The following is a 25,235-nucleotide window of genomic DNA, read 5'->3' on the forward strand; positions in this document are numbered from 1 at the left end:
ATCGCTAAGATAACTGCATCCAAAGTTGGCATGGTTCTCCTGTCAGGATAATGCTAGAAGAGAAGAAAATCACCTTTTTAAGCGGCGTTGACAACTGGAATGACTGCTAATGTGTTAAATCTTCACCGGGCTTAACAGTCAAAACATATGTTTTTCCGTGAAATTTGTTCAACCCGCCCAGTTTTCCAGTCGTTTCAGTAATATATTGTGGTCAACTGTATCAAATGCAGCACTGAGATCTAGTAGAACTAAGACTGACATTTTTCCACCGTCTGTATTCAGACATATGTTGTTAAACTCTTTGTCAGAGCAGTCTCAGTGCTGTGGTTCTGTCTAAGAGTTGACTGGAAGGTGTCATAGCAGTTGTTTTGTTTTAAAAAGTAATTAAGTGGTTGAAAAACCGCTTTTTCAATGATCTTACTTAAAAAAGGGAGATTTGAGATAGGCTTGTAGTTGTTCATTTGTGTCTTGTCAAGATTGTCCTTTTTCAGCAGAGGTTTGATTACAGCTTTTTTTTTAGTGGCTCTGGAAACACACCCGACATTAAAGACAAGTTCACCATCAGTAACAGGTCTGACTCCTTTAATAATATTATTATTAATTTATAGCAATCTTAATGTGATAGTAAGTGGGCAATATGTGAAATCAGTTCAGAATAAAGGTGCAAGCTGCTCTCCAGTGTGCCACCCTGTATTGTGTGATGTATCGAGAGTTGCATTGTGCATAATACATTTGCTGCATGTAGGTGCCAATACAGTGATGAAATTGATTAATCTTTAAGTTCTTGTCATCTGCCAATGTTGGCTAGTGCTTAAACACTGAATTTAACTACTGTGTCGTTATGGCATAAATAGTGAAGTGAACTGCTGCAGTTACGTTAAGTAGCCTAAATCAGTAAAAGTATCACAATGTATTTCTAACACAGGAATGGCAAATTAGCGAGCAAGAAAATGATTAAATAAATAAATAAATATGCTGCGAGTTTAACCCCCCCAATGGTAGACCCAAAGTTACGCCCTTGGCGCCAAATACAACCAATGTCATCTCAAGGCACTTAGATAATAAAGTCCAATTCAAGCCAATTGGAATTCAATTAATTGTAATCATAATTATTCATGAAATAATCCAATTCGTTCATATAGAGCCAATTCAAAAACAATTTCCTAGCTAAGGAAACCAACAGATTGCACTGAAACTTTTTTTTGTTGTTGTTGTCAAAGAAACTCAAGACTTGTCATTTGGGAGCACATCCAACCCACGCAGTTGGGATTGTCTGAGCAACACTATCCCATTGGAGCCTCATTTCACCGGTTACTCACTGAATTTTACGCCAAATTTTGCCTACAAAAGGAGGAAAGTTTCGCCAACATGTTTAGAAGTGTAATTCCTCTTCAGAAGTTGACTTTGGAGGGGTCTATGTGTATGACGATATAAACAATGAGGCGTTTAATTACGAAAAAGTTCGAAATCACAATAAGATTTTACATTATTCGTGTTGAGCGAAATGCCAGATTTTCCAACTGGGTTCGGCATAATAATCTTTTCACGCTAAAGCACTTAATTCCAGCCTTTAATCTTTAATCCGGGTCATAAATTAGTTTGGCAGTGATAAGAGTGAGACCCACCTCCTCTACGTGTTTTCTCAGAGATTTCTCCCGTTCGTACTGGGTGACGAGTTGCTCGTTGTCCTCCTTGAGCAGCTCCAGCTCCACTTCGTGCTCCTGGTTGACGGCGAAAACCGAGTCCAGGTTCTCCAGCACGGCGACGACCAGCGGCATCAGCTCCTTCACCACGTCCTCGTCGTACTTTTCGATGAGCCGCTCGAATTCGCGGTATATCGAGCTGGCCAGACCCGAGACCCGGTCGGACATCATGGTAGAGTTGCCCGAGTCGTCCTGATACAGGACTACGTCGTCCAGCTCCATTTTCTTGCCTCCACTTACAACTTCTTTCCCAGCTAATGTTTATGAGCTAGCCACAAGCCTCGTCTGGACGGAGTCTGTTTCGCTAACGGCAAAACTGCGCTCTCAAAACATAGCTCGAATGTAGTTTTTTTTTTACGGATAAGACCCTGCACTTCATAAACAAGGTCTGTATTCCAGTGTCTTTTGGACGGCTGACTTTAAAGCCGCGCTAACCTAGTAGCTAGCAGTATTGAAAAGTCTTTACTTTGCTCCTGATTAGTTTCCCTATCCACCAGATGAGCTTCTGCTGCTGCATTCAGGTACTGTCGAAAAAATGGCAATGAGCGCAGTTCAAGACTCGGAAAAAGTAGTACAGAGCAGAAGGAACCCCTTTAGTATAAGCACATGTAATCAAGTATGTCGTGTTGCCACAGATTAGTAGCAAACGTAGCCTGCGCTTGTTAAACTAAAAAAAAAAAAAAAGGCTTGTTTTTGTTCATATATATAGCATAGTTACAGTTGGGTGACGCTTTGGGGGTGGAGAATAAACAGCATCGAAATAAACAAACTCGTGGTTTCAAGAAAATGCCAAAAGTTCAGACGCAGTTTTATCTGAACGTTTGGTATGGAAGTTTTTCTGTGCCATCAGTTTGAATACGAATTTCTAATATCGAATTTTTACAGCATCAAAATCGGACTTTGAATTTGAAAAACCAACAGTGTAAAAAAAAAATTCAGTAAAAAAAAAAAAAAAAAAAAAAAAAATCAACTTCAAAAAATGCAGTGGAAAAAGAACCAGACTCAACATCTTCCACTGAATTTTTTTAAGTTGAATTTTTTTACACTTTTTTTTTACACTTTTTTTTTTTTTTTTTTTTAAGAAATTGCTTTTTTTTTTTTTACACTGTTGGTTTTTTAAATTCAAAGTCTGATTTTGATGCTGTAAAAATTCAATATTAGAAATTCATATTCAAAATGATAGCACAGAAAAACTTCCATAGAAAAGGGTCGAAGTGTGTTTTTGAGGCAACCGCATAGCTGAGCGCACTATCATTGAACAAGTCGAGAGTTTTGCAAAGGACTTACGAGCATCACTTGAATTTGTCATGTGCTGGTGACTGGACGCTGTGCTGACGTCACATGCTAAAAAAGACCGGATGGGATGGAGGTGACAATTCCTTTTCATAATTATACGCCCTCCAGTTACTCATATGGGTTCAGAACACATACTCATCGTTTCTTTTAAGCTGATGGGCTTCTGTTATTGTAATTTCAGAGGATTGAAAGGAATGGGGGGAAATGAACGTAGCTCACAAATGCTTTTATTTGCACCAAGGGGTCAAATGCATTTATGTGAGGGTGTGAAATACTTCCAAGCAGGCATCAGCTGATTCAAATTTTAACATTATAGATTACCTGGAGAAAAAAAAAAAAGATTCAATATCCATGGCATGTAAATGGATAACCACAAAATGTGTAAGAACATTCTTTTTTTTATATATGTGTATATATATATATATATATATATACACATATATATACACATATATATATATATACATATACATATACATATATATATATACACATATATATACACACGTCTCTCATGACTGTCATGTTTGTGCCATAACAACACCATGCACTATTCAAACGGCAGAACCGCCTTTCTGTAAGGTAATGCCGTTGTCTCACTCTACCTAAATGCATAGGCACTGTTCACCCTGGTGACTCAAGACAATGAAACACAAGACACGGTAACTACAATTACTACACAACCACCTTTTGAAGTGAAACTTATCCTAACTTTCTTTCCCTAGTCGTTGTCAGTCAGACTGCTCTTAAGTCGCTCTGAAAAACAAAACAAAAACTAAGCTTTCAGTGGCAGAGGGAGGCAGCCTTTACCAACCATACACCACTCACACGGCACAAAACATCACACACTGACGTCACAGCTAAACACATTCAGAGATCATGGCATAAAGTTGTTCACGGAGTAACTAAAAGGCTAAATAAACCTCTGTTTCTTTTTTCTTGGAGAAAATAATTAAAAGTGCAACCGAACAATTGAGCCCCAGTGCTCCCCGTGCGTTTCTCGCTCCAATCAGACTCATTCTTGACAATCACAGTAGCAACCCTCCACAGTTTTGTGTCTTCCATCATTATCACAATCGGGTACAAATGTTATATGCTTGAGAAGTCTAATAATCAGGCGTGGGGACCAAAACGTGAAAGGGAAGGTTGGGATTACAGGCCAAGCGAAGTAGTTGAAACTGTCCCGGATCAGACGCAAACAGAAGCTGGCTCGAGATCCCATGGAGTCTGGGAGCACGGACGCAAGAAGTGAGTCCCCGCAGCGCATCTCAGATTACATTGTGCTGGCTGTCGTTTGAAGAGGAGGGGCAGAGCGAGAAGGGTCTGTCGCTGGTCAGACTGTTGAGCGCTCTGAGCATGGCATCGGGCATGTGATCCGAAAGCATCCTGGGGCTGATCAAAATACTCCTGAACGCCATTTCGTTGGACCATTCCGCACGGTGCCGGACCTGGGAGAAACAGGATCTGAGGGGAAAGAAGAAAGAAAAGGGAGGAAGTAACTGAGTGTTCAATCTATGTCCCAGCTGCTCGTCTTTAAGATGGCGATACTTTCCTGAAAAAAGGTGCGCTGGCTGCTGAAACACCTGACAAAACGTGGACTGTTAAGCTGGCAGACAAAATGCAAGAAGAGGGAAGTCTTATGATGGAGCCTTTGAATTAACCCTAGTTTTTTTCATCACCAAAAGTACACAATTTATCAGAAGAACAGACCAGATTTTCAGTTTTCATGCAGTCGGAAGATAAGCCGTGCTTGACGGGGTTCTAAAGTCTAATCTTCAAACTGTGCCGTTTGCTCAAAGTCACTTTATTTCACATGTGTATCATTTCAAATCTGGATGAAAACAAACCCTTCGCACGAACGAGATGCTGTTTTAAAGAAAAATAAAATAAAATGATGGGATCCTCAACACAAGTTAGGACCCATGATTATCTTTGCCACAACCTGCAAATTCTGCTTGACTTTGGTTTGTGACTGGCGACGTGCACTGAACACGTGCAGCGATACTCAGATCTTACTCTGAATAACACATTGTCACGTCAACAGCCCTTTCTTGTGGCCTTAAAGCGATACTCCGGAGTAGATTCAACCTGGGGTCATTTGAACCGTGATATCCAGCCAAGTAGCCCACCCGCAGTTTTTTCAATATTGGCTGAACATCAGCCGAGTTACTGAGTTATCCCGAATAGCTTAGTACAAGGGTTAATGGATCCTTGCAGTAGCTCCAAAATTACCACACTAAAATCACATGCCATGACACCAAACTTCTACAGTAGTACAAATATGGTCTGTACTCACAAAACGATGCATTTGGAAGTTTGAAAATAGTCCAGGAGTTTATTATTATCAACACAAGCCTGATAGCTTTTTTGCGTCGACGTCACTTCTGGGAGCTGGGAGCTTCAAAGTAAGATGAGGGTTGATCTACTACTGTAGACAACAAAGCAAGGCTGCTCAATTTCTCCATTGATAAAATAATTTCACACCTCTACAACATAAAAATTCATAAAAAAAACATGTAGAATATAGCATATACTTTGTCGTCTACAGTAGTAGATCAACCCTCATCTTACTTTGAAGCTCCCAGCTCCCAGAAGTGACGTCGACGCAGCTTTAGCAGCAGAGAAGCTATTAGGCTTGTGTTGATAATAATAAACTCCTGGACTATTTTCAAACTTCCAAATGCATTGTTTTGTGAGTACAGACCATATTTGTACTACTGTAGAAGTTTGGTGTCATGGCATGTGATTTTAGTGTGGTAATTTTGGAGATACTGCCAGGATCCATTAACCCTTGTACTAAGCTATTCGGGATAACTCAGTAACTCAGCTGATGTTCAGCAAATATCAAAAAAACTGCGGGTGGGCTACTTGGCTGGATATCACGGTTCAAATGACCCCAGGTTGAATCTACTCCGGAGTATCGCTTTAAGTAAAATCCCATTTTGAGTAAGTGATAAATGAAGCAACGAGGTGCCTTCTGATGGGAGGTGTAGCGATATATTGGTCATCGCGATCATCATGATATTCAAAGAACGAAATTAAATCATAAGATCGTGATTTGACCTCAGCTCGTAAAAAAAAATAAAAACATCACTGAATGAAGAGGAAACATGAAACATCCCATAGTTAAGCTGCTATAGGCCGAGGCCGTTTCTCAATACCAAGTACGCTTAGAAACTACAAACTTCTGAGGACTGAAGGACTTAAGTACGCTCATTATGCATTTGGAACGGAAGCGTACTTGATCAACGTCAAAGACGTTGCCGCCAAAAATAAAAACATTTGTAGAAAAAAGATTAAAAAAGGACAGAGTTGTGCTTACAGTTGCTGTTGGTATGCTTTACGTAACATTTCCCAGCAGAATTTAAAGTTATGTGCTTTCTCCTCCGCTATCTTCGCTTGTGCCGCACTGCTTTCTGGGACAGGAAGCTGTCTGAAGTCCACAAGTCACCACAGAAGCCTCCTCCATAAAATGTGCAGAGCAAGTACACATCCGGGAATGTGGAGCCTACTTGTCTGGATGCGCACTTTGAATTGGAACAGTACTTTATCCTTAAGTGATGACGTTTCAGAAGTACACGAGAACACAAGTACAGACAAGTACGCATACTGAGAAACGGCCCTCGACTGCTGGAGAACCTCCCATGATGCACCTCTCCTCCCTATGCTCCCTTTACTCTCCATGTAACATCATTGTTGTCATTAACTTGTGTTTCTCTCTCTCAGCAGGTATGCCTGGCCTGGTGTTACGGTGCTTGTGGTCCCCTCTTTCCTGTCCTCTCAGCCCCCAGCTTGTCAAGGCAGATGGCCGCCCTTCCTGGTTCTGGTTCTGATGGAGGTTTCTTCCTGTTAAAAGAGTGGTTTTTTTCTTTCCACAGTCGCCTCGTGCACGCTCAGGGCGGGACATTGGCTCGAAGAGAAGTTTGGGTGCAATCTGTTGGTTTCCTTTGCTATGCTACTTTTTAAAGAATTGGCTCTGTATGAATTGGACCAATTTGGAGTTTAATTAATTGCATTTGACTTGAGTATCATCGTATTACAATGAATTAGATTCTAATTGTCTTGAATTGGACAGTATCATTGAAGTGCATTGAGATTGACACTTGTTGTGATTTGGCGCTAAATAAATAAAACTGAGATAAACCGAAGAGTTGCTGTCCATTTTTTTATTTTTACAAACTTACAAAAAGTAAAGGGAAGAGAGCCAAATGGATTTCTGCTGTTCATCAAGGATACTGGAATTCAGGCTTGGAAACTTGGATTTGCAGTGAACAGTGCGAGTCTGGTATGTTAGCTTTGTAGTCAAAACAATCATTGTTTGATCATATTTCAACGAACCAAAAAAGGCTTTTCAGCATTTTGTATCTACAAACAATTATAAAAAAGAATAACGCTTCCTTGGGTTGGCATTTCAGATGAGGGCTGGACATTAGCGAGTCGTGACAATGTCAGAGCAACACTCATCGATGCATTCTGAACAGAAATCTGTTCTGAAGATGAAGTAACATTTAAAGACGACTCCAAAAATTTTCAGACGACTCTTTCATTCTCATGGCTGAGCCACACTCGGAACCTTCATTTCCAATCCTGATTCTCTTTTTCCACAAGTGAAATGTTTTCCCAGTGTTAGAAATCGAGGAAATCGAGAAGATTGAGCCCAAAAGTCTTTGATCTAAGATCATGTAGCATGGCAGCCATATTGAATCTTTTGACACTCAGGGGGGGACGTGTGGATCATACATTGACATATGGGGATGCAATGAGGCCATTGCTTATTTATCACACTGTGTTCTGGAACATTCAGGCACACATCAGAATATTGTCTTCTTCAGATCTAAGTCAGTAGCCTGAATATTGCTGTGCACGTTCACATAGCCGCTGAGAGAACTGAAACATGTGCTGCATGTTTGATGGGTCTTTTGTGGGATGTCAGCCATTGAAATCTCTCTACTTTCTGCTTTTATTTTGTTCTGCACTAAACAGCTGAGATGTCAGCCCGTGAATTGGTGACAAATGGATCTGGAGTTTACAGATGAGGCAAATGAGCATTTCAAGTGCGTGAACTGAGTGTCGACTTCAGTGCAGGCACCAAAAAGCAGTTCGAATCACTTTAGACGGAGCAGATTTAATCGAGGGGAAGGATAAAGCTGAGGTGTCAGCTGGGAAGAAAATGATGCCATTTGAAATGTCAGCTGATGTGTACATTAAGTACTGCATGTGTTGCCACTGGGTGGGCCGTGTCCCAGCTCCGACCCATTCCAGTTTTTTTCTTATGATTGATTCTCTGTTTGAAACAATAAAAACACATTTTGGTTCTCCACACACTTCATTGCGATTGTAGTTAGTTCAAGTTTAGTCAGCTTGAAAGTGTGTTTCCGTTTGGTTCAACAAAAGTGATAAAAAGGAAGGAGTATTTCAGATCAGCAGCAATAAATATTTTCAGTTCGCTTTCAGTTCAAAGTTCCTGATCTCAGTTGGACGTTTGACTGATGATAGCATGGCCTCATTTTCCATGTGTTGTTGTATCTGAGGTTTTATTTACCTCATTTCAAGACTTGGTAAGGACCAGATGATTTTCTTTGATAATATCCTAATGCGTGTGTGTGTCTGTGTGGAGGCGTGTGGGTGCGTGTGTGTGCGTGTGTGTGTGTGTGCGTGTGTGTGTGTACGTGTGTGTGTGTACGTGTGTGTGCGTGTGTGTGTACGTGTGTGTGCGTGTGTGTACGTGTGTGTGCGTGTGTGTACGTGTGTGTGTGCGGTGTTGTGACATTGATGGGATGCAGTGTCTGTTGGTCATCTGTTCTCAGTCATTCACCCTGCTGCTGATGGGATGGGACGTACTTTTGGAGGTGCCTTCATAGTGTTAAGATAATTATAGGGTCATTGTTAAATATTTACCTTTTTAAAAGTTTATTACAAGATAAATTTAGAATGTGAACATTAAGCACCACCTGTGTGCGTCACTGACTTTTCATTTTTACAAAATGTCAAATCCAGATTGTTTCATTCCTGGTTTTTTTTGCTCCACCAGTACTGAAGCACCAGAAACACCCTGTTTCAAACCACCACTAGGGGCGCACGTGAGCCCTGTTTCCTGATCACAGAAACTCTGTTTTGAAGTGAAATCAGAAATCAAACATCAGCTGACTGACCTCCTTGAAGGTCCGTCTTCTGTGATGTGCAGAATGTGTCCAGGCAGGAAGAGAGGCAAGTGCGCAGCTGTGTGGGCGGGTGAGTCATCCGACGCCAGGCTCTGATAGGACGACGAGTGGCGAATCATCAGAGACTCTTCCCCCAGGAGTGGCTGGCTGAGCTGCTCCTCCCTCCTGTTGTCCATCTCGGTGGGAAAATCGTCAGGGTCTCCTCCGAACAGCTCGTACCAACACCCTTGCAGCAGGATACGGTACTACAACGCAGAAGGATGGCATAAATGTCCCCGCCAGACGGTGTCAATGTGTGACGCTTTACAAACGTGTGAACACCAGAGGGTTCTTACTTTGGGCTTATTGCAGTTTGAAACTATTTTAAGTATCTTTCTCTTCAGATCCTCCATGTTAGGAATGCTCAATCTGTGCGACAAGAAAGAAATCAGACTGATTAAAAGAATATTGCAAAGCAGAACAGAATAGGAGCGTGTAGACTGCGCTCAAAGTCGTCTCCTGTGCCTGAAATAACAGGGAAGAGCCAAATATAGAGTCCACATCACACAGAGGCCTATAATAGTCCGTTTGCCACAATGCATTGGTACTTGTCCTCTGAAAACATGACTGCAGTGCTGCCAACACACTAACATGTATTTACCTTTAAAGACTCACTGTGAATACTGATAATAGGCGAGCGACTGCAGCAGAATGTACAGTTAAAGAGCTTTCTGTCATTCTTACCGCGGAACCAGATCCTTTCCCAGAACAACCGACACCACAAAGTCCTTGGAGTAATCAGCTAAGGCTTTACTGCACACACAGAAAGTAAGGCAACAATAACATTTCACTGTTGATGTACATATGAGGAAATGTCGAGATTAACAAATGTCAGGAAGTGAAAAACAGTGACATGCTGGACAAACACGGAACAGAAACGTTTCTAACCATCCTGCTCCAACGAACAGTTAGAGCTGCACACATTGGTTGATTTTATTTTACACCAGGCAACCCTCCCGAAGCCTCCACTTGCAACTGCCACACTAGTTTAAAATCAGTCCCGACCTCTGACCTCTGTACAGTTTGGTTCTGGGCCCTCTGACTCTCTGCCTTACCTCAGGAGACCCCCTGGTGGCGAGAACGAGTAGCACTGCAGGGAGGGAAAGGAGTTGCGTAAAAGGATAGCCAGGATTGCAGCGGTGCCAGCGCCCAGACTGTGACCAGTGATGACCAGTTTATACTCCTGCAAACACAGGAAGACACAAGCATGCAGCGTATTCAGGAGATTAGCGGCAATCTGTCTGTTATGGGAAGTCAGCCTAGCTCAAGTAAACATGCTGTTCCATATGGTAACAGGAAAAATAATCAATAATTGTTTGATCCTCATATAGATTTGTGCTATGAAACTAAACTATAGCATAGTTTATTGAGAGCAGAGGTTCTTTATAATCGCAGGATGAATGCAGTCACCCCTGCAAACAGACCCCCGCCTACCGGTGCGATGGAGAATGCCTGGTTCAGGATGCCATCATTGATCAGCTTCTTGTAGATGTAGCCCGCTGCCTGGGACATGCCCTGCGGGACACATTTTATCTGTTAAAACACACACACTTGGATCAAACCGTGACACAGACGGGTTTAGCGAGCCTCACTTTGTGAGCGTAGCAGGCTCCAGACACTCCTTCTACGGGCAGGTTCTCACATTCCGCCGACAGGTCTGTCAGGACATCCTGCGGGATACACATCGCATGAGACCAAGGAAAACACTCAGGAATTGATTACCCATGAGGCCCACCACAGGCAAGCAACCCAAAGGACTGTTCCATCCACACCATATACAACAAAATGGGATTCATGAGCACAGGCCACCTTCTTCCATTGCAGGAACTTTCATCATGGAAATGGTTCAGCATGGTCATCCCGACAGGTTGGCGTCTACACAGGACCATATGCAACAACCCGCGATGCGCTGTGTGTTCTGACACCTCTACCTGAACCAGCATGTCTGAGCTACAGTAGCTCCTCTACCGGATCAGACAGCACAGGTCAGCTTTCACTCCCTGCATACGTCAGTGAGCCAAGCCATGGCTCTTACCCATCAGTGATCGTTATGTTATGGGCCATAACATATGGCTGACCGGTATATGTTTATCAGTCTTTTCTACCCGCTACACGGCTATCAGTCGTTCAAATGAACAGTGAAGGGAGGAGGAAACAGGAAGAGACAGAGAGCACAATAAATGCACAGCATCTACAGAGAAGAGGGCAACACAGATAATAAATATTCATCTATACACATAGAAAACTGCATTTCCGATCCTGATCAAACTTGCTGCAAGTATATTTTAGAATGAAAGTTTTTAACCAGATATTTGATATCACTCATACATGATTCCCTAAAAAGTTGAAGTTTGGGTTCTCACCTTCAGTGAAAGTGTTCCTCTGACAGCCACCAGGACAGCCTCTCTCTTATGATCCAGAGCCACAAAAAAGGGGATCTCAAAGATCTGTAGCACACCAGGTTTAATTAGATAATCACAAAGGCTGGCAAACCGTGAACACGGGACCTACTTCTGAATCTCCTACTTGGTTGTGGAAGCTGACATAGATGAAGTCTCTGTACTGCAAACCAGTGCTGTGCAGGACGGATGAGAAATGGCAGTCGAGGTGGTCGCCCCCGACGATGTCATACTCAGCAGTGCGGCTGCTGCAGCTGAAACACGCAGATGCATGTTCGGATTAAGGTCACGCCAAGGCTAATGTAGCATGGAGCAACTTTTCTTTCAGGCAGGCGTCATCCTAACATGACTCATCCAACCAAAGACAGCATCTTACCAGTCTCCGCTGAGTTTGCAGGGTCCGGTAAAGGGGTTGGAGTAAATGTACAGTGGCCAGCCGTAAGCTGCTGCAGCAAACTGCATGCAGTGGGCCGCTTTCTCCAACTCCGTCTCCACATCTTGTCCCTTCAAATAGCAAAAGCCAGTGTGAACGCAAATGAGAAGACTTCCTTCTTGTCTAATCTGAGCTCTGCTGTTCTCTGTGAGTGATGACTTACAAGTGGAGAGGAAGGGCTATGAGTAACAATGGCATCTGGGTCTCTGCTTTGCTCCACCTTATCCTGCTCCTGATGCAGCAGAGCCAAGCCAGCTGCGATGTCACTGGGAACCAGGTCCGTGTCCTGCAACATATGCATCATAACACAGAGGATGTGGTAAGAGTCAGCCAAACACCCGTAGATTGTCACTACTTTTTTCCATTCTTATTCTATTCTCTTTGCAGCCTTTTGAACAAATTTATGCCCTATCTAACAGAAGCAGAATTGGCCCATTACAGAGAAGAAGTCGCTGAAGAGCTGTGCGATGCTGGAGAAGGCTGCTCGGTGGCTTTCGTCCTGCGGCAGACAGCAGCAGAAGAGCCGCAGCCTGCTCTCCCACACTTTCACAGCCACGGAGCGAGCAGTGGACAGGAACTGGCTGCCCTCACTGCTCTCCATGTCTCGCACTCCCAGCGGCTCCAGCGTGGCATGCTGAGAGCGGGGGCTGCCCAGCGGATCGAAGACGAACACTACACCCAGCGCCGTGAACAGCAGGATGATCCAGCTGTTGTAACCAGAGTGGATATGAGAAAAACTTTGCTGAATTCAATTAAATCAATTAAAAATAGCAGTAACAATAACGCTACCTGGCAACCACTGCGGCAATGACTGCACCCACTGTGGCAGGATCGCAACCTCTGCCGTCATCAGACACCCAGACGGCTCCCAGACAGGCCCACACCAGCTCAGGGATGTAGAGGAGAGCTCGGAGGTACACCAGTGCAGGCATAGAGCGCCGCGGGCCGGGGTTTGTAATGGTACCTGAGGGAAAATCATACAGGTCTGTGAAATCAGGGTAAAAAAAGAAATTCTGAAGGGTGTCAATGCAGCTGCTGCCTGTTGAGATTCCTACTTTGTCTACACAGCTCGAAAAGTTCTGAAATGTTTTTCTTTAAAAAGTCTGAATCAAAAGAGCTAAGCTTCGTTTAAAAAAGTCGGACTGACAAATTCTTCCTGCTGGCCCTTTAACACCTCATTTGTTGCCTTGCTTGATGAGTTCTGATCAGAGACGACACAGAGTGGGAGACTATACAGGGTCAGGGTGTGAGGGGTAGAACAGAGCGCCGCTCTGTTGAGCAGACAGGGGCAGACAAGGAATAGAGCCTCAAAAAAAAGCGCAAAACCTGAGTCACATTGAAAGAATTATTGAACCATTACTGGTAGAATCTTGTTCTGGACTCACAGGTGTTTGTTTTATTAATCTACAATGGAGGTTAGCTGGAGTTTGGATGGGTGTGCCCTGGGTTCTGGGGCGATTTGAGAGAAAACCCTTAAGTTCTATTGCAATGACAGTCACACTGGGTGAAAGAGCAAGAGAAGGCCTGTGTTCAATGGCTAATCTGAGTTATGTGTACAGGGGAAATCGCACTCACAACATTAGTTTTAACAAAAGTATTCGGAATATTTTACAGGTCAACGTTTTGCCAGTGATATCACTGCACTTGAGACGTGAACATTCCCTGGAAACAAAAAGCTAGATGAACAGAAACTCTGCAGGAACCACAAGAGATACAAAAAGATGAATTCAGTTGGTAAAAGCCCAACTGCACACGACTCCCTAACATTCCAGCTGTGGGATGACTTAGGTCCCAACATTTTTTTGTTAGACTAGTAATAAGCATGCCGACTGGTTTTGCGTTATCATAATGTTACAAAAGCTGTTGCAGTAGCCCCACGGCTAAAATATTCCGATGTTTCATCAGAGCATCCTGAGACGGGGAAATTTAATTGCCAAAAGGAAATCTGTTGTGTCTTTACTCCAACATGAAAATAAAGGATTCAACTCGGAGGTAGAATGAACATGACTTTACTGTAGTCTCAATGTTACATATCAACGCGCTGGCAGATAACCTAAAGGTAACACAGTAGCTAGGGGGATGGTTCCGCTGAAGTAAGTATATCCACTTTATATACTACAAAATCTATGCAAGTGGCACTGGACTTATACAAAGAATGTAAATGATGAAAAAAAGCTTTAAAACTGTTTTTAAAGGACGGCACACTTACAGTTTCCCACCCGCTTCTTAAATCTGTGTTGAGGAGCAGCAGTCATGCACTCTTCCTGCATCTCATATTACACAATATCCTGTTATTTTGCCACCGCATCTGCTCTGTTATCCTGCCATTTCCACCTTTAAACGCGTTGTTCATACCTACTCATCTACTTAAAGCAAACACAAGACAGCTCGGTACCTTGAGCGCTGACATAGACGATGGCACATAGCGACAGGATGATGAGGGCGAGCACAACCAACAGCCCGACCAGGTAACTGTGGAGAACTCCTCTTCCGTTACACTCGAAATGACCCTTGTGATAAGTGAATAGGACCACGGTGCCAAGCCACCTGGAGAGAAATTGCAGCAAACATCACAATTGCATTTTGGTGTGAAATGAGTCAAGATTATGTCATGAAGGTGCTCTCTGAGAATCAGAGAAGTAAACAACATACCAAAGCACACGGAGCATTAGTTCAAACGAGCCAGGGAAGACGAGATCGTCACTGGCGATCCCCCACCGCCGTCCGAACACCACCATTCCAGGCATTTTGCAGGTAATCACGTCGAAATCCCTCAGTGGCCCGAACTGAACCTTTTAGCCGGCTGTGACATGGGGTGGGATTCTCTTGAGCAACAGACGCATAACGTCAGACATGACTTCACTGCCAAAGTAGCACCTACACCAACTGGCAACGGTCCTCACCCGTTTATTGTCACGTTATACTTCCTCTGTTGCAATAACTAGCCCAAATAATTTCCGCTAGCTAACACTGGATATTCCAACAGATGGGCGTGATTGCTAACGTTGACAAATGTAACGTGAGGCGAGGAACCCCGGTCTATAATTATGATGTAAGTTAATACTAAGGTTAGCCACCTGCTTGTACAAAGATTTATAGTGTTGCTAACGGCAGCTAGAAGAAAACATGTATACCGCTGCGTTAATGATTAGCTTCTAACCTTAGCTATCTTGCTAAAAGAAAAAAAAATCTAAGGCTATTTCTCAAAAAATTTTCCAAATTCCATGTGATGAACGTGACTACTTAGCTACGAATATATAAACACATCCCTCAACAATATCGCGTTGCTTTGTAATGTCACGGATTTAAAAATGACATGTAAAAACACGTAAAGCTTCTGTTTTGTTTTTCAAGAGCAGTTGAGGTTTCCGTCATTATATGTCTTCCCATCGCAACGAAGACTATAAAACAAGAGTTCCGGTTTCGCTCCTCCCCTGCTGTAGTTTTACTGTCCATGATATCATTACAGTGCCCCCATTCGATAGCTTAAAGACAAGTTTTCCCTATTCCTTATGGAAGTAATAAGAAACTCGGTCTCCGTCAAATTCGTATAGAACATAATGATATTGTATCGAGCGTAAAATGGGAAACCATTTTGGTAGCATGTCTAAGATTTTGATGTCTATAGTTGGTGTCGTACACTCACATGGTTCCATGGTGTAATGGTTAGCACTCTGGACTCTGAATCCAGCGATCCGAGTTCAAATCTCGGTGGAACCTGATGTTTTAATCCTATCTTTCTTCTACTGTTCACATGCTTCAACGGTAGAATTAAACCACTAAATGTATGCATCCCGCATAATCTATACTTTTACTTAATTAACGGCATGGACATTGTAGGCGTTAACGTGAACGTGTGTCACTGTGAGATCACATAAGGGGCAGAAAGATTTTGAAGTTGTAAAAATATTTTGTTTCTATGTAAAAATAGTTTGTGCACGTGTAACAAAGTTTTGAAGTTGTAAAAATAGATTGTGTATGTGTAAAACATATTTGTATCTGTGGGAATATTTTGTGAATGTGGAAAACTAAATGTCCCACCTGAAGTTACAAGTTTACAAAACTAAAGTTACAAGCATAGATATGTATTAATCTATGGCATATGTGTGAAACTCAAGGACCGTGGGCCAAATTTGGCCCGCCACGTCATTTTATGTGGCCCACGAGAGCTTAAAAGGTCTGATTGAAGTCAAATATGTGCAGTGACCAAAAACTACATTTCCCACAATGCATGCCGATTATGTTACGCGCAAAGTGACGGCATCCCGCCACTGGACTGCAATGTTTCCGAATCAATGCGACTTTTCCCAACAAGCGGAATTGAGAAATACAAATGATGATCCCAAAATGTCCAGGAAGAGAATAATTTTTCTTTTTCAAGAAAGATCGGAAGGCAAATACGTGTTTGTGCTTCAAGGAGAAAAAACTATATGTCTTTTGTGTTATGAGGCGGTGGCGGTTATCAAAGAGTACGATCTACGTTCGCATTCTGAGACCAAACACGGAGCTGAGAGTGCCAACATTAGGCCTCAAGAAAAACGACAAACTGCACAGAGAATTAAAAGGCAAACTGCGATCGAATATGTTAACCATCACACAGATGGTTTGCGGCAGTAAAAGCTTGCTTTGTTTGATATTTCAAGTTTTGAACAAAGTAAATGTCATAACTTGTGTTTGATGTTATTTTTCTTTATTCACTTGGATAGTTTGATTGTTGATTGATGGGAGTGATGTGGCTTTCATAACCTGACAAATTAAACGGATTTATGATAAAATAACAGAGCAACAAGCAAACATATTTTTTTTTACATCTATGCAAATATATATGCAATATTTGTAACTTGAATAAGTCTTAAATTAAGACTTATTTAACATTAAGGAGTAGTTACATTTATAAGTTACATCTGGCCCTTTGAGGGCAACGATTATGCTGATGTGGCCCTCAGTGAAAATGAGTTTGACACCCCTGTGCTAATGCAAACAGTTGTTAGCATCCCCCACAGTGCTGAAAAGGCTTGTTTTCCAAATAGTGTTTACCACAGAGGCGTGTTGCCAACCACCAGCTGGTGACGATAAAACAAGCAAATACATTCACAAACTTTGTTTCAAACACTGCTTGGGAATGTTGCCCATGTATGGAAAGCCCAAAGAGAACTTCTCTGCCATTCATGGCTCCACCAGGTGTTTAGAAATGGTGTTGCAGTTGCAACGAGAGCTTCTGGTTTTCATTCCTAAAAACTCTGAATGTTTGTGGAAATAATAGGGGTATCCCTTAAAGGTGGGGTCGGAGATCTTGGAAAAAACGGTTCCTGCAAGCTATATTTTTGAAAATACACAACTTTGCCTCTCCCTTCAGCCCACCCCTCGAAACTACGCCTTCAAAACACACGAACGCGCATGCTGTCGGTCGAGGCGTTCGGATGTTCCCGAGATCGAGAACGAAACGAGACGAGACCTCAAGAGTGCTCGCGACACAAGATGAGGCGAGAGTGCTCACGTCTATTACTAGCCAACAACGACATAACAGTGGCTAACTTCCAGCCACGGCGTCGTCTTCTCCGTTTACGGTAAGATTGTTCAATATCACAATGATCGTAAACAGGCTGTCACGGTTGTCATTTCAGGAAATATTGATAGTAGATGTATACTAGACTAGTTGTTGAACTTTTACCTTTCGGTTTGATACGTGTTACTCGCACAATCTCATTGTAGTAATAACACTGGTGATCAAAGAGAAAGGCTACTGTCGTCTTCCTGGCCAAAAGTACAGAATGGATTTATTTCGATAGGTGTAATATAGTGCTGGGCGGTATGACCAAAAATACATATCACGGTATTTTTTCACGGTATGACGGTTTCACTGTATTTTTTTTTCATGCATAATTAGGTGTTCACAGCATTTTCTACAGATTGAGAACAGAATTACTGAGGTAGATTAACTTAGGATGGTCTATTTTACCATCATAGAATAACGCCCCACAAAATGATGCTGTTACACTTCTAATGAAGTGAGGAATCAGAATGCAAACACAATTGCTGTCAAAATACAGAACTTTTACTGTGCAAATTTCAAACATCTTTTATGAAAATCGATACAAAAAAGTAGTGCAACTTGCAATAATTATATATTGTATTATAAATAAATGAGGTGAGCAAACGCGTCTTGAAGTGACATTTGGCTCGACTTTTCTTTTGCTTTCCCCGTGTTACCTGCTGATGTGGCGGGTGCTGACCTTAACTTCATGCATTCTTGATATTCTAAGACATGCTTACGGCTAAGGTGATGGAGCAAATTGCTCATGTTGCCACCTCCAGCGAAAACTGTAGCCCGACAACACTTGCATAAAATGGTTGTTTGGTCGACGTCGGATTTTTTGAAACCAAAAAACTTCCAAACTTCAGACACGGCTCCTTTTTTTGGCACAAGTTCTGTGTCGAGAATAAAGTCGACATGTCGAGATTAAAGTCGAAATGTCGAGAATAAAGTCGACATGTCGAGATTAAAGTCGAAATGTCGAGAATAAAGTCGACATGTCGAGATTAAAGTCGACATGTCGAGATTGAAGTCGAAATGTCGAGATTAAAGTCGACATGTCGAGAATAAAGTCGAAATGTCGAGAATAAAGTCGAAATGTCGAGATTAAAGTCGACATGTCGAGAATAAAGTCGACAGGTCGAGATTGAAGTCGACATGTCGAGAATAAAGTCGACATGTCGAGGATGAAGTCGAAATGTCGAGATTAAAGTCGAAATGTCGAGATTAAAGTCGAAATGTCAAGAATAAAGTCGACATGTCGAGATTAAAGTCGACATGTCGAGATTAAAGTCGAAATGTCGAGATTAAAGTCGAAATGTCGAGATTAAAGTCGAAATGTCGAGAATGAAGTCGAAATGTCGAGATTGAAGTCGACATGTCGAGAATAAAATCGACAGGTCGAGATTGAAGTCGACATGTCGAGAATAAAGTCGACATGTCGAGATTAAAGTCGACATGTCGAGATTAAAGTCGAAATGTCGAGATTAAAGTCGACATGTCGAGGATAAAGTCGAAATGTCGAGATTGAAGTCGACATGTCGAGAATAAAGTCGACAGGTCGAGATTGAAGTCGAAATGTCAACAATAAAGTCGACATGTCGAGAATAAAGTCGAAATGTCGAGATTAAAGTCGAAATGTCGAGAATAAAGTCGACATGTCGAAATTAAAGTCGACATGTCGAGATTAAAGTCGTAATGTCGAGATTAAAGTCGAAATGTCGAGATTAAAGTCGAAATGTCGAGATTAAAGTCGACATGTCGAGAATAAAGTCGAAATGTCGAGAATAAAGTCGACAGGTCGAGATTGAAGTCGACATGTCGAGAATAAAGTCGACATGTCGAGATTAAAGTCGACATGTCGAGAATAAAGTCGAAATGTCGAGATTAAAGTCAAAATGTCAAGAATAAAGTCGACATGTCGAGAATAAAGTCGACATGTCGAGATTGAAGTCGACATGTTGAGAATAAAGTCGACATCTCGAGATTAAAGTCGACATGTCGAGAATAAAGTCGAAATGTCGAGATTAAAGTCGAAATGTCAAGGATAAAGTCGACATGTCGAGATTAAAGTCGACATGTCGAGAATAAAGTCGACATGTCGAGAATAAAGTCGACATGTCCAGATTGAAGTCGACATGTCGAGAATAAAGTCGACATGTCGAGATTAAAGTCGACATGTCGAGAATAAAGTCGAAATGTCGAGATTAAAGTCGAAATGTCAAGAATAAAGTCGACATGTCGAGAATAAAGTCAACATGTCGAGATTGAAGTCGACATCTCGAGATTAAAGTCGACATGTCGAGAATAAAGTCGAAATGTCGAGATTAAAGTCGAAATGTCGAGAATAAAGTCGACATGTCGAGATTAAAGTCGACATGTCGAGAATAAAGTCGACATGTCAAGAATAAAGTCGACATGTCGAGAATAAAGTCAACATGTCGAGATTGAAGTCGACATCTCGAGATTAAAGTCGACATGTCGAGAATAAAGTCGACATGTCGAGATTAAAGTCGACATGTCGAGATTAAAGTCGAAATGTCGAGATTAAAGTCGACATGTCGAGATTAAAGTCGAAATGTCGAGAATGAAGTCGAAATGTCGAGATTGAAGTCGACATGTCGAGAATAAAATCGACAGGTCGAGATTGAAGTCGACATGTCGAGAATAAAGTCGACATGTCGAGATTAAAGTCGACATGTCGAGGATAAAGTCGAAATGTCGAGATTAAAGTCGACATGTCGAGGATAAAGTCGAAATGTCGAGATTGAAGTCGACATGTCGAGAATAAAGTCGACAGGTCGAGATTGAAGTCGAAATGTCAACAATAAAGTCGACATGTCGAGAATAAAGTCGAAATGTCGAGATTAAAGTCGAAATGTCGAGAATAAAGTCGACAGGTCGAGATTGAAGTCGAAATGTCAACAATAAAGTCGAAATGTCGAGAATAAAGTCGACATGTCGAGATTAAAGTCGACATCTCGAGATTAAAGTCGTAATGTCGAGATTAAAGTCGAAATGTCGAGATTAAAGTCGAAATGTCGAGATTAAAGTCGACATGTCGAGAATAAAGTCGAAATGTCGAGAATAAAGTCGACAGGTCGAGATTGAAGTCGACATGTCGAGAATAAAGTCGACATGTCGAGATTAAAGTCGACATGTCGAGAATAAAGTCGAAATGTCAAGAATAAAGTCGACATGTCGAGAATAAAGTCGACATGTCGAGATTGAAGTCGACATGTCGAGAATAAAGTCGAAATGTCAAGAATAAAGTCGACATGTCGAGAATAAAGTCGACAGGTCGAGATTGAAGTCGAAATGTCAACAATAAAGTCGACATGTCGAGAATAAAGTCGAAATGTCGAGATTAAAGTCGAAATGTCGAGAATAAAGTCGACATGTCGAAATTAAAGTCGACATGTCGAGATTAAAGTCGTAATGTCGAGATTAAAGTCGAAATGTCGAGATTAAAGTCGAAATGTCGAGATTAAAGTCGACATGTCGAGAATAAAGTCGACATGTCGAGAATAAAGTCGAAATGTCGAGAATAAAGTCGACAGGTCGAGATTGAAGTCGACATGTCGAGAATAAAGTCGACATGTCGAGATTAAAGTCGACATGTCGAGAATAAAGTCGAAATGTCGAGATTAAAGTCGAAATGTCAAGAATAAAGTCGACATGTCGAGAATAAAGTCGACATGTCGAGATTAAAGTCGACATGTCGAGAATAAAGTCGAAATGTCGAGATTAAAGTCGAAATGTCGAGAATAAAGTCGACATGTCGAGAATAAAGTCGACATGTCGAGATTGAAGTCGACATGTCGAGAATAAAGTCGAAATGTCGAGAATAAAGTCGACATGTCGAGATTAAAGTCGAAATGTCGAGAATAAAGTCGACATGTCGAGAATAAAGTCGAAATGTCGAGAATAAAGTCGACATGTCGAGAATAAAGTCGACATGTTGAGATTAAAGTCGAAATGTCGAGAATAAAGTCGACATGTCGAGAATAAAGTCGAAATGTCGAGAATAAAGTCCACATGTCGAGATTAAAGTCGAAATGTCGAGAATAAAGTCCACATGTCGAGATTAAAGTCGAAATGTCGAGAATAAAGTCGACATGTCGAGATTAAAGTCGACATGTCGAGAATAAAGTTAACATGTCGAGATTAAAGGCATGGTTGGTAATCCTGTTCAGAAACACATTTTGTAATACTGGGTGAAATGGTCCGTCTGTCCTGAGAGAAATCTATACAAGATGTATTTAGAAAAAGGGACGAAAATAATCAGACCTCTGTGGCAGCTGCAGGACTGAGAAAAAGCTGACCAATCCGAGATCTCGGATTGGAGCGCCTACAAAAACCAATCAGATGCCTCTGCTTTCTGCCTACGCCCCCCTCTGTCGGCTCCCTGCTCCGTGTGCGCATGCGGTTCTACCGGCTTTGGATGAAGCACTGACGGAATGGGGAGGGGGGGGTGGAGCTTAGAGGAGGGGACACTTTCGAATCTTGCTAGCTCTCTTGCTAGCTCTCTAGGATTACCTACCATAGCTTTAAAGTCGACATTTCGTGAATAAAGTCGACATGTCGAGATTAAAGTCGACATTTCGAGATTAAAGTCGACATGTCGAGGATAAAGTCGAAATGTCGAGATTGAAGTCGACATGTCGAGAATAAAGTCGACAGGTCGAGATTGAAGTCGAAATGTCAACAATAAAGTCGACATGTCGAGAATAAAGTCGAAATGTCGAGATTAAAGTCGAAATGTCGAGAATAAAGTCGACATGTCGAGATTAAAGTCGACATCTCGAGATTAAAGTCGTAATGTCGAGATTAAAGTCGAAATGTCGAGATTAAAGTCGAAATGTCGAGATTAAAGTCGACATGTCGAGAATAAAGTCGAAATGTCGAGAATAAAGTCGACAGGTCGAGATTGAAGTCGACATGTCGAGAATAAAGTCGACATGTCGAGATTAAAGTCGACATGTCGAGAATAAAGTCGAAATGTCGAGATTAAAGTCGAAATGTCAAGAATAAAGTCGACATGTCGAGAATAAAGTCGACATGTCGAGATTGAAGTCGACATGTCGAGAATAAAGTCGAAATGTCAAGAATAAAGTCGACATGTCGAGAATAAAGTCGACAGGTCGAGATTGAAGTCGAAATGTCAACAATAAAGTCGACATGTCGAGAATAAAGTCGAAATGTCGAGATTAAAGTCGAAATGTCGAGAATAAAGTCGACATGTCGAAATTAAAGTCGACATGTCGAGATTAAAGTCGTAATGTCGAGATTAAAGTCGAAATGTCGAGATTAAAGTCGAAATGTCGAGATTAAAGTCGACATGTCGAGAATAAAGTCGAAATGTCGAGAATAAAGTCGACAGGTCGAGATTGAAGTCGACATGTCGAGAATAAAGTCGACATGTCGAGATTAAAGTCGACATGTCGAGGATAAAGTCGAAATGTCGAGATTAAAGTCGAAATGTCAAGAATAAAGTCGACATGTCGAGAATAAAGTCGACATGTCGAGATTAAAGTCGACATGTCGAGAATAAAGTCGAAATGTCGAGATTAAAGTCGAAATGTCAAGAATAAAGTCGACATGTTGAGAATAAAGTCGACATCTCGAGATTAAAGTCGACATGTCGAGAATAAAGTCGAAATGTCGAGATTAAAGTCGAAATGTCGAGAATAAAGTCGACATGTCGAGAATAAAGTCGACATGTCGAGATTGAAGTCGAAATGTCAAGAATAAAGTCGACATGTCGAGATTAAAGTCGAAATGTCGAGAATAAAGTCGACATGTCGAGAATAAAGTCGAAATGTCGAGAATAAAGTCGACATGTCGAGATTAAAGTCGAAATGTCGAGAATAAAGTCGACATGTCGAGAATAAAGTCGACATGTCGAGAATAAAGTCGACATGTCGAGAATAAAGTCGACATGTCGAGAATAAAGTCGAAATGTCGAGAATAAAGTCCACATGTCGAGATTAAAGTCGAAATGTCGAGAATAAAGTCCACATGTCGAGATTAAAGTCGAAATGTCGAGAATAAAATCAAAATGTCGAGAATAAAGTCCACATGTCGAGAATAAAGTCCACATGTCGAGATTAAAGTCGAAATGTCGAAATTAAAGTCGAAATGTCGAGATTAAAGTCGAAATGTCGAGAATAAAATCGAAATGTCGAGGATAAAGTCGACATGTCGAGAATAAAGTCAAAATGTCGAGAATAAAGTCCACATTTCGAGATTAAAGTCGAAATGTCGAGAATAAAGTCCACATGTCGAGAATAAAGTTGAAATGTCGAGATTAAAGTCGAAATCTCGAAAATAAAGTCGAAATGTCGAGATTAAAGTCGAAATGTCGAGAATAAAATCGAAATGTCGAGGATAAAGTCGACATGTCGAGAATAAAGTCAAAATGTCGAGAATAAAGTCCACATTTCGAGATTAAAGTCGAAATGTCGAGATTAAAGTCGACATGTCGAGAATAAAGTTAACATGTCGAGATTAAAGGCATGGTTGGTAATCCTGTTCAGAAACACATTTTGTAATACTGGGTGAAATGGTCCGTCTGTCCTGAGAGAAATCTATACGAGATGTATTTAGAAAAAGGGACGAAAATAATCAGACCTCTGTGGCAGCTGCAGGACTGAGAAAAAGCTGACCAATCCGAGATCTCGGATTGGAGCGCCTACAAAAACCAATCAGATGCCTCTGCTTTCTGCCTACGCCCCCCTCTGTCGGCTCCCTGCTCCGTGTGCGCATGCGGTTCTACCGGCTTTGGATGAAGCACTGACGGAATGGGGAGGGGGGGGTGGAGCTTAGAGGAGGGGACACTTTCGAATCTTGCTAGCTCTCTTGCTAGCTCTCTAGGATTACCTACCATAGCTTTAAAGTCGACATTTCGTGAATAAAGTCGACATGTCGAGATTAAAGTCGACATTTCGAGAATAAAGTCGACATGTCGAGAATAAAGTCCACATGTCGAGATTAAAGTCGAAATGTCGAGATTAAAGTCGAAATGTCGAGATTAAAGTCGAAATGTCGAGAATAAAATCGAAATGTCGAGGATAAAGTCGACATGTCGAGATTAAAGTCGACATGTCGAGAATAAAGTACACATTTCGAGATTAAAGTCGAAATGTCGAGAATAAAGTCGACATGTCGAGAATAAAGTCCACATGTCGAGAATAAAGTCGACATGTCGAGAATAAAGTTGAAATGTCGAGATTAAAGTCGAAATGTCGAGAATAAAGTCCACATGTCGAGAATAAAGTCCACATGTCGAGATTAAAATCGAAATGTCGAGAATAAAATCGACATGTCGAGAATAAAGTCGAAATGTCGAGAATAAAGTCGACATCTCGAAAATAATGTCGACATGTCGAGATTAAAGTCGACATGTCGAGAATAAAGTCGACATGTCGAGATTAAAGTCAAAATGTCGAAAATAATGTCGACATGTCGAGAATAAAGTCGACATGTCGAGAATAAAGTCGACATGTCGAGAATAAAGTCCAAATGTCGAGATTAAAGTCGACATGTCGAGATTAAAGTCCAAATGTCGAGATTAAAGTCGAAATGTCGAGATTAAAGTCGACATGTCGAGATTAAAGTCCAAATGTCGAGATTAAAGTCGAAATGTCGTGAATAAAGTCGAAATGTCGA

At 41.6% G+C, this 25,235-nt stretch overlaps 3 protein-coding genes and 1 non-coding gene across 11 annotated transcripts in view; 2 read left to right on the top strand and 2 right to left on the bottom strand.

The window, feature by feature from the left end:
• The window catches only part of spag9b (sperm associated antigen 9b), a 49,517-nt gene extending 47,286 nt beyond the window's left edge, over nt 1-2,231 (bottom strand). For 4 of the 6 annotated variants that reach the window (XM_075456776.1, XM_075456773.1, XM_075456772.1 and 1 more), the window contains exon 1: nt 1,626-2,231. In XM_075456776.1, coding sequence (XP_075312891.1) covers nt 1,626-1,925 — 300 coding nt within the window. In that variant the 5' untranslated portion in view covers nt 1,926-2,231. The remainder of the gene's footprint in view (nt 1-1,625) is intronic. The other 2 variants (XM_075456774.1, XM_075456770.1) reach the window with 1 other exon arrangement.
• Nucleotides 2,232-3,449: 1,218 nt separating this feature from the next.
• Nucleotides 3,450-15,573, bottom strand: daglb (diacylglycerol lipase, beta). The gene is made up of 15 exons (XM_075456784.1): nt 14,684-15,573; nt 14,427-14,578; nt 12,821-12,995; nt 12,471-12,738; nt 12,195-12,317; nt 11,975-12,102; nt 11,726-11,852; nt 11,563-11,646; nt 10,792-10,869; nt 10,634-10,714; nt 10,255-10,382; nt 9,884-9,952; nt 9,496-9,568; nt 9,152-9,405; nt 3,450-4,463 (listed from the first exon to the last, which is right to left on the bottom strand). Exons 1-15 carry the CDS (start codon nt 14,776-14,778, stop codon nt 4,268-4,270), a joined length of 2,031 nt encoding a protein of 676 aa, XP_075312899.1. The 5' UTR covers nt 14,779-15,573; the 3' UTR covers nt 3,450-4,267.
• LOC142373498 (inter-alpha-trypsin inhibitor heavy chain H3-like) overlaps nt 14,993-25,235 on the top strand; it is a 40,339-nt gene continuing 30,096 nt past the window's right edge. For all 3 annotated transcript variants that reach the window (XM_075456782.1, XM_075456779.1, XM_075456781.1), the window contains exons 1-2: nt 14,993-15,083; nt 17,388-17,598. The gene's annotated coding sequence lies outside the window, so the exon portion shown is untranslated. The remainder of the gene's footprint in view (nt 15,084-17,387; nt 17,599-25,235) is intronic.
• Nucleotides 15,680-15,751, top strand: trnaq-cug (transfer RNA glutamine (anticodon CUG)). Its single transcript has one exon. It is a non-coding gene; the product is annotated as a tRNA-Gln (tRNA).

The sequence above is a fragment of the Odontesthes bonariensis genome, chromosome 23, assembly GCF_027942865.1.
Source record: "Odontesthes bonariensis isolate fOdoBon6 chromosome 23, fOdoBon6.hap1, whole genome shotgun sequence".
Taxonomy (NCBI): Eukaryota; Metazoa; Chordata; class Actinopteri; order Atheriniformes; family Atherinopsidae; genus Odontesthes; species Odontesthes bonariensis.

Coding starts and splice junctions, on each gene's coding strand:
- daglb (XM_075456784.1), bottom strand. CDS start 14,778: ATGCCTGGAATGGTGGTGTTCGGACGGCGGTGGGGGATCGCCAGTGAC. Junction 12,318..12,470: donor TCTTCAGCGACTTCTTCTCT/GTAATGGGCCAA, acceptor CATATGTTGCAG/GACACGGACCTGGTTCCCAG. Junction 10,383..10,633: donor AGGCATTCTCCATCGCACCG/GTAGGCGGGGGT, acceptor CTGTGTTTGCAG/GAGTATAAACTGGTCATCAC.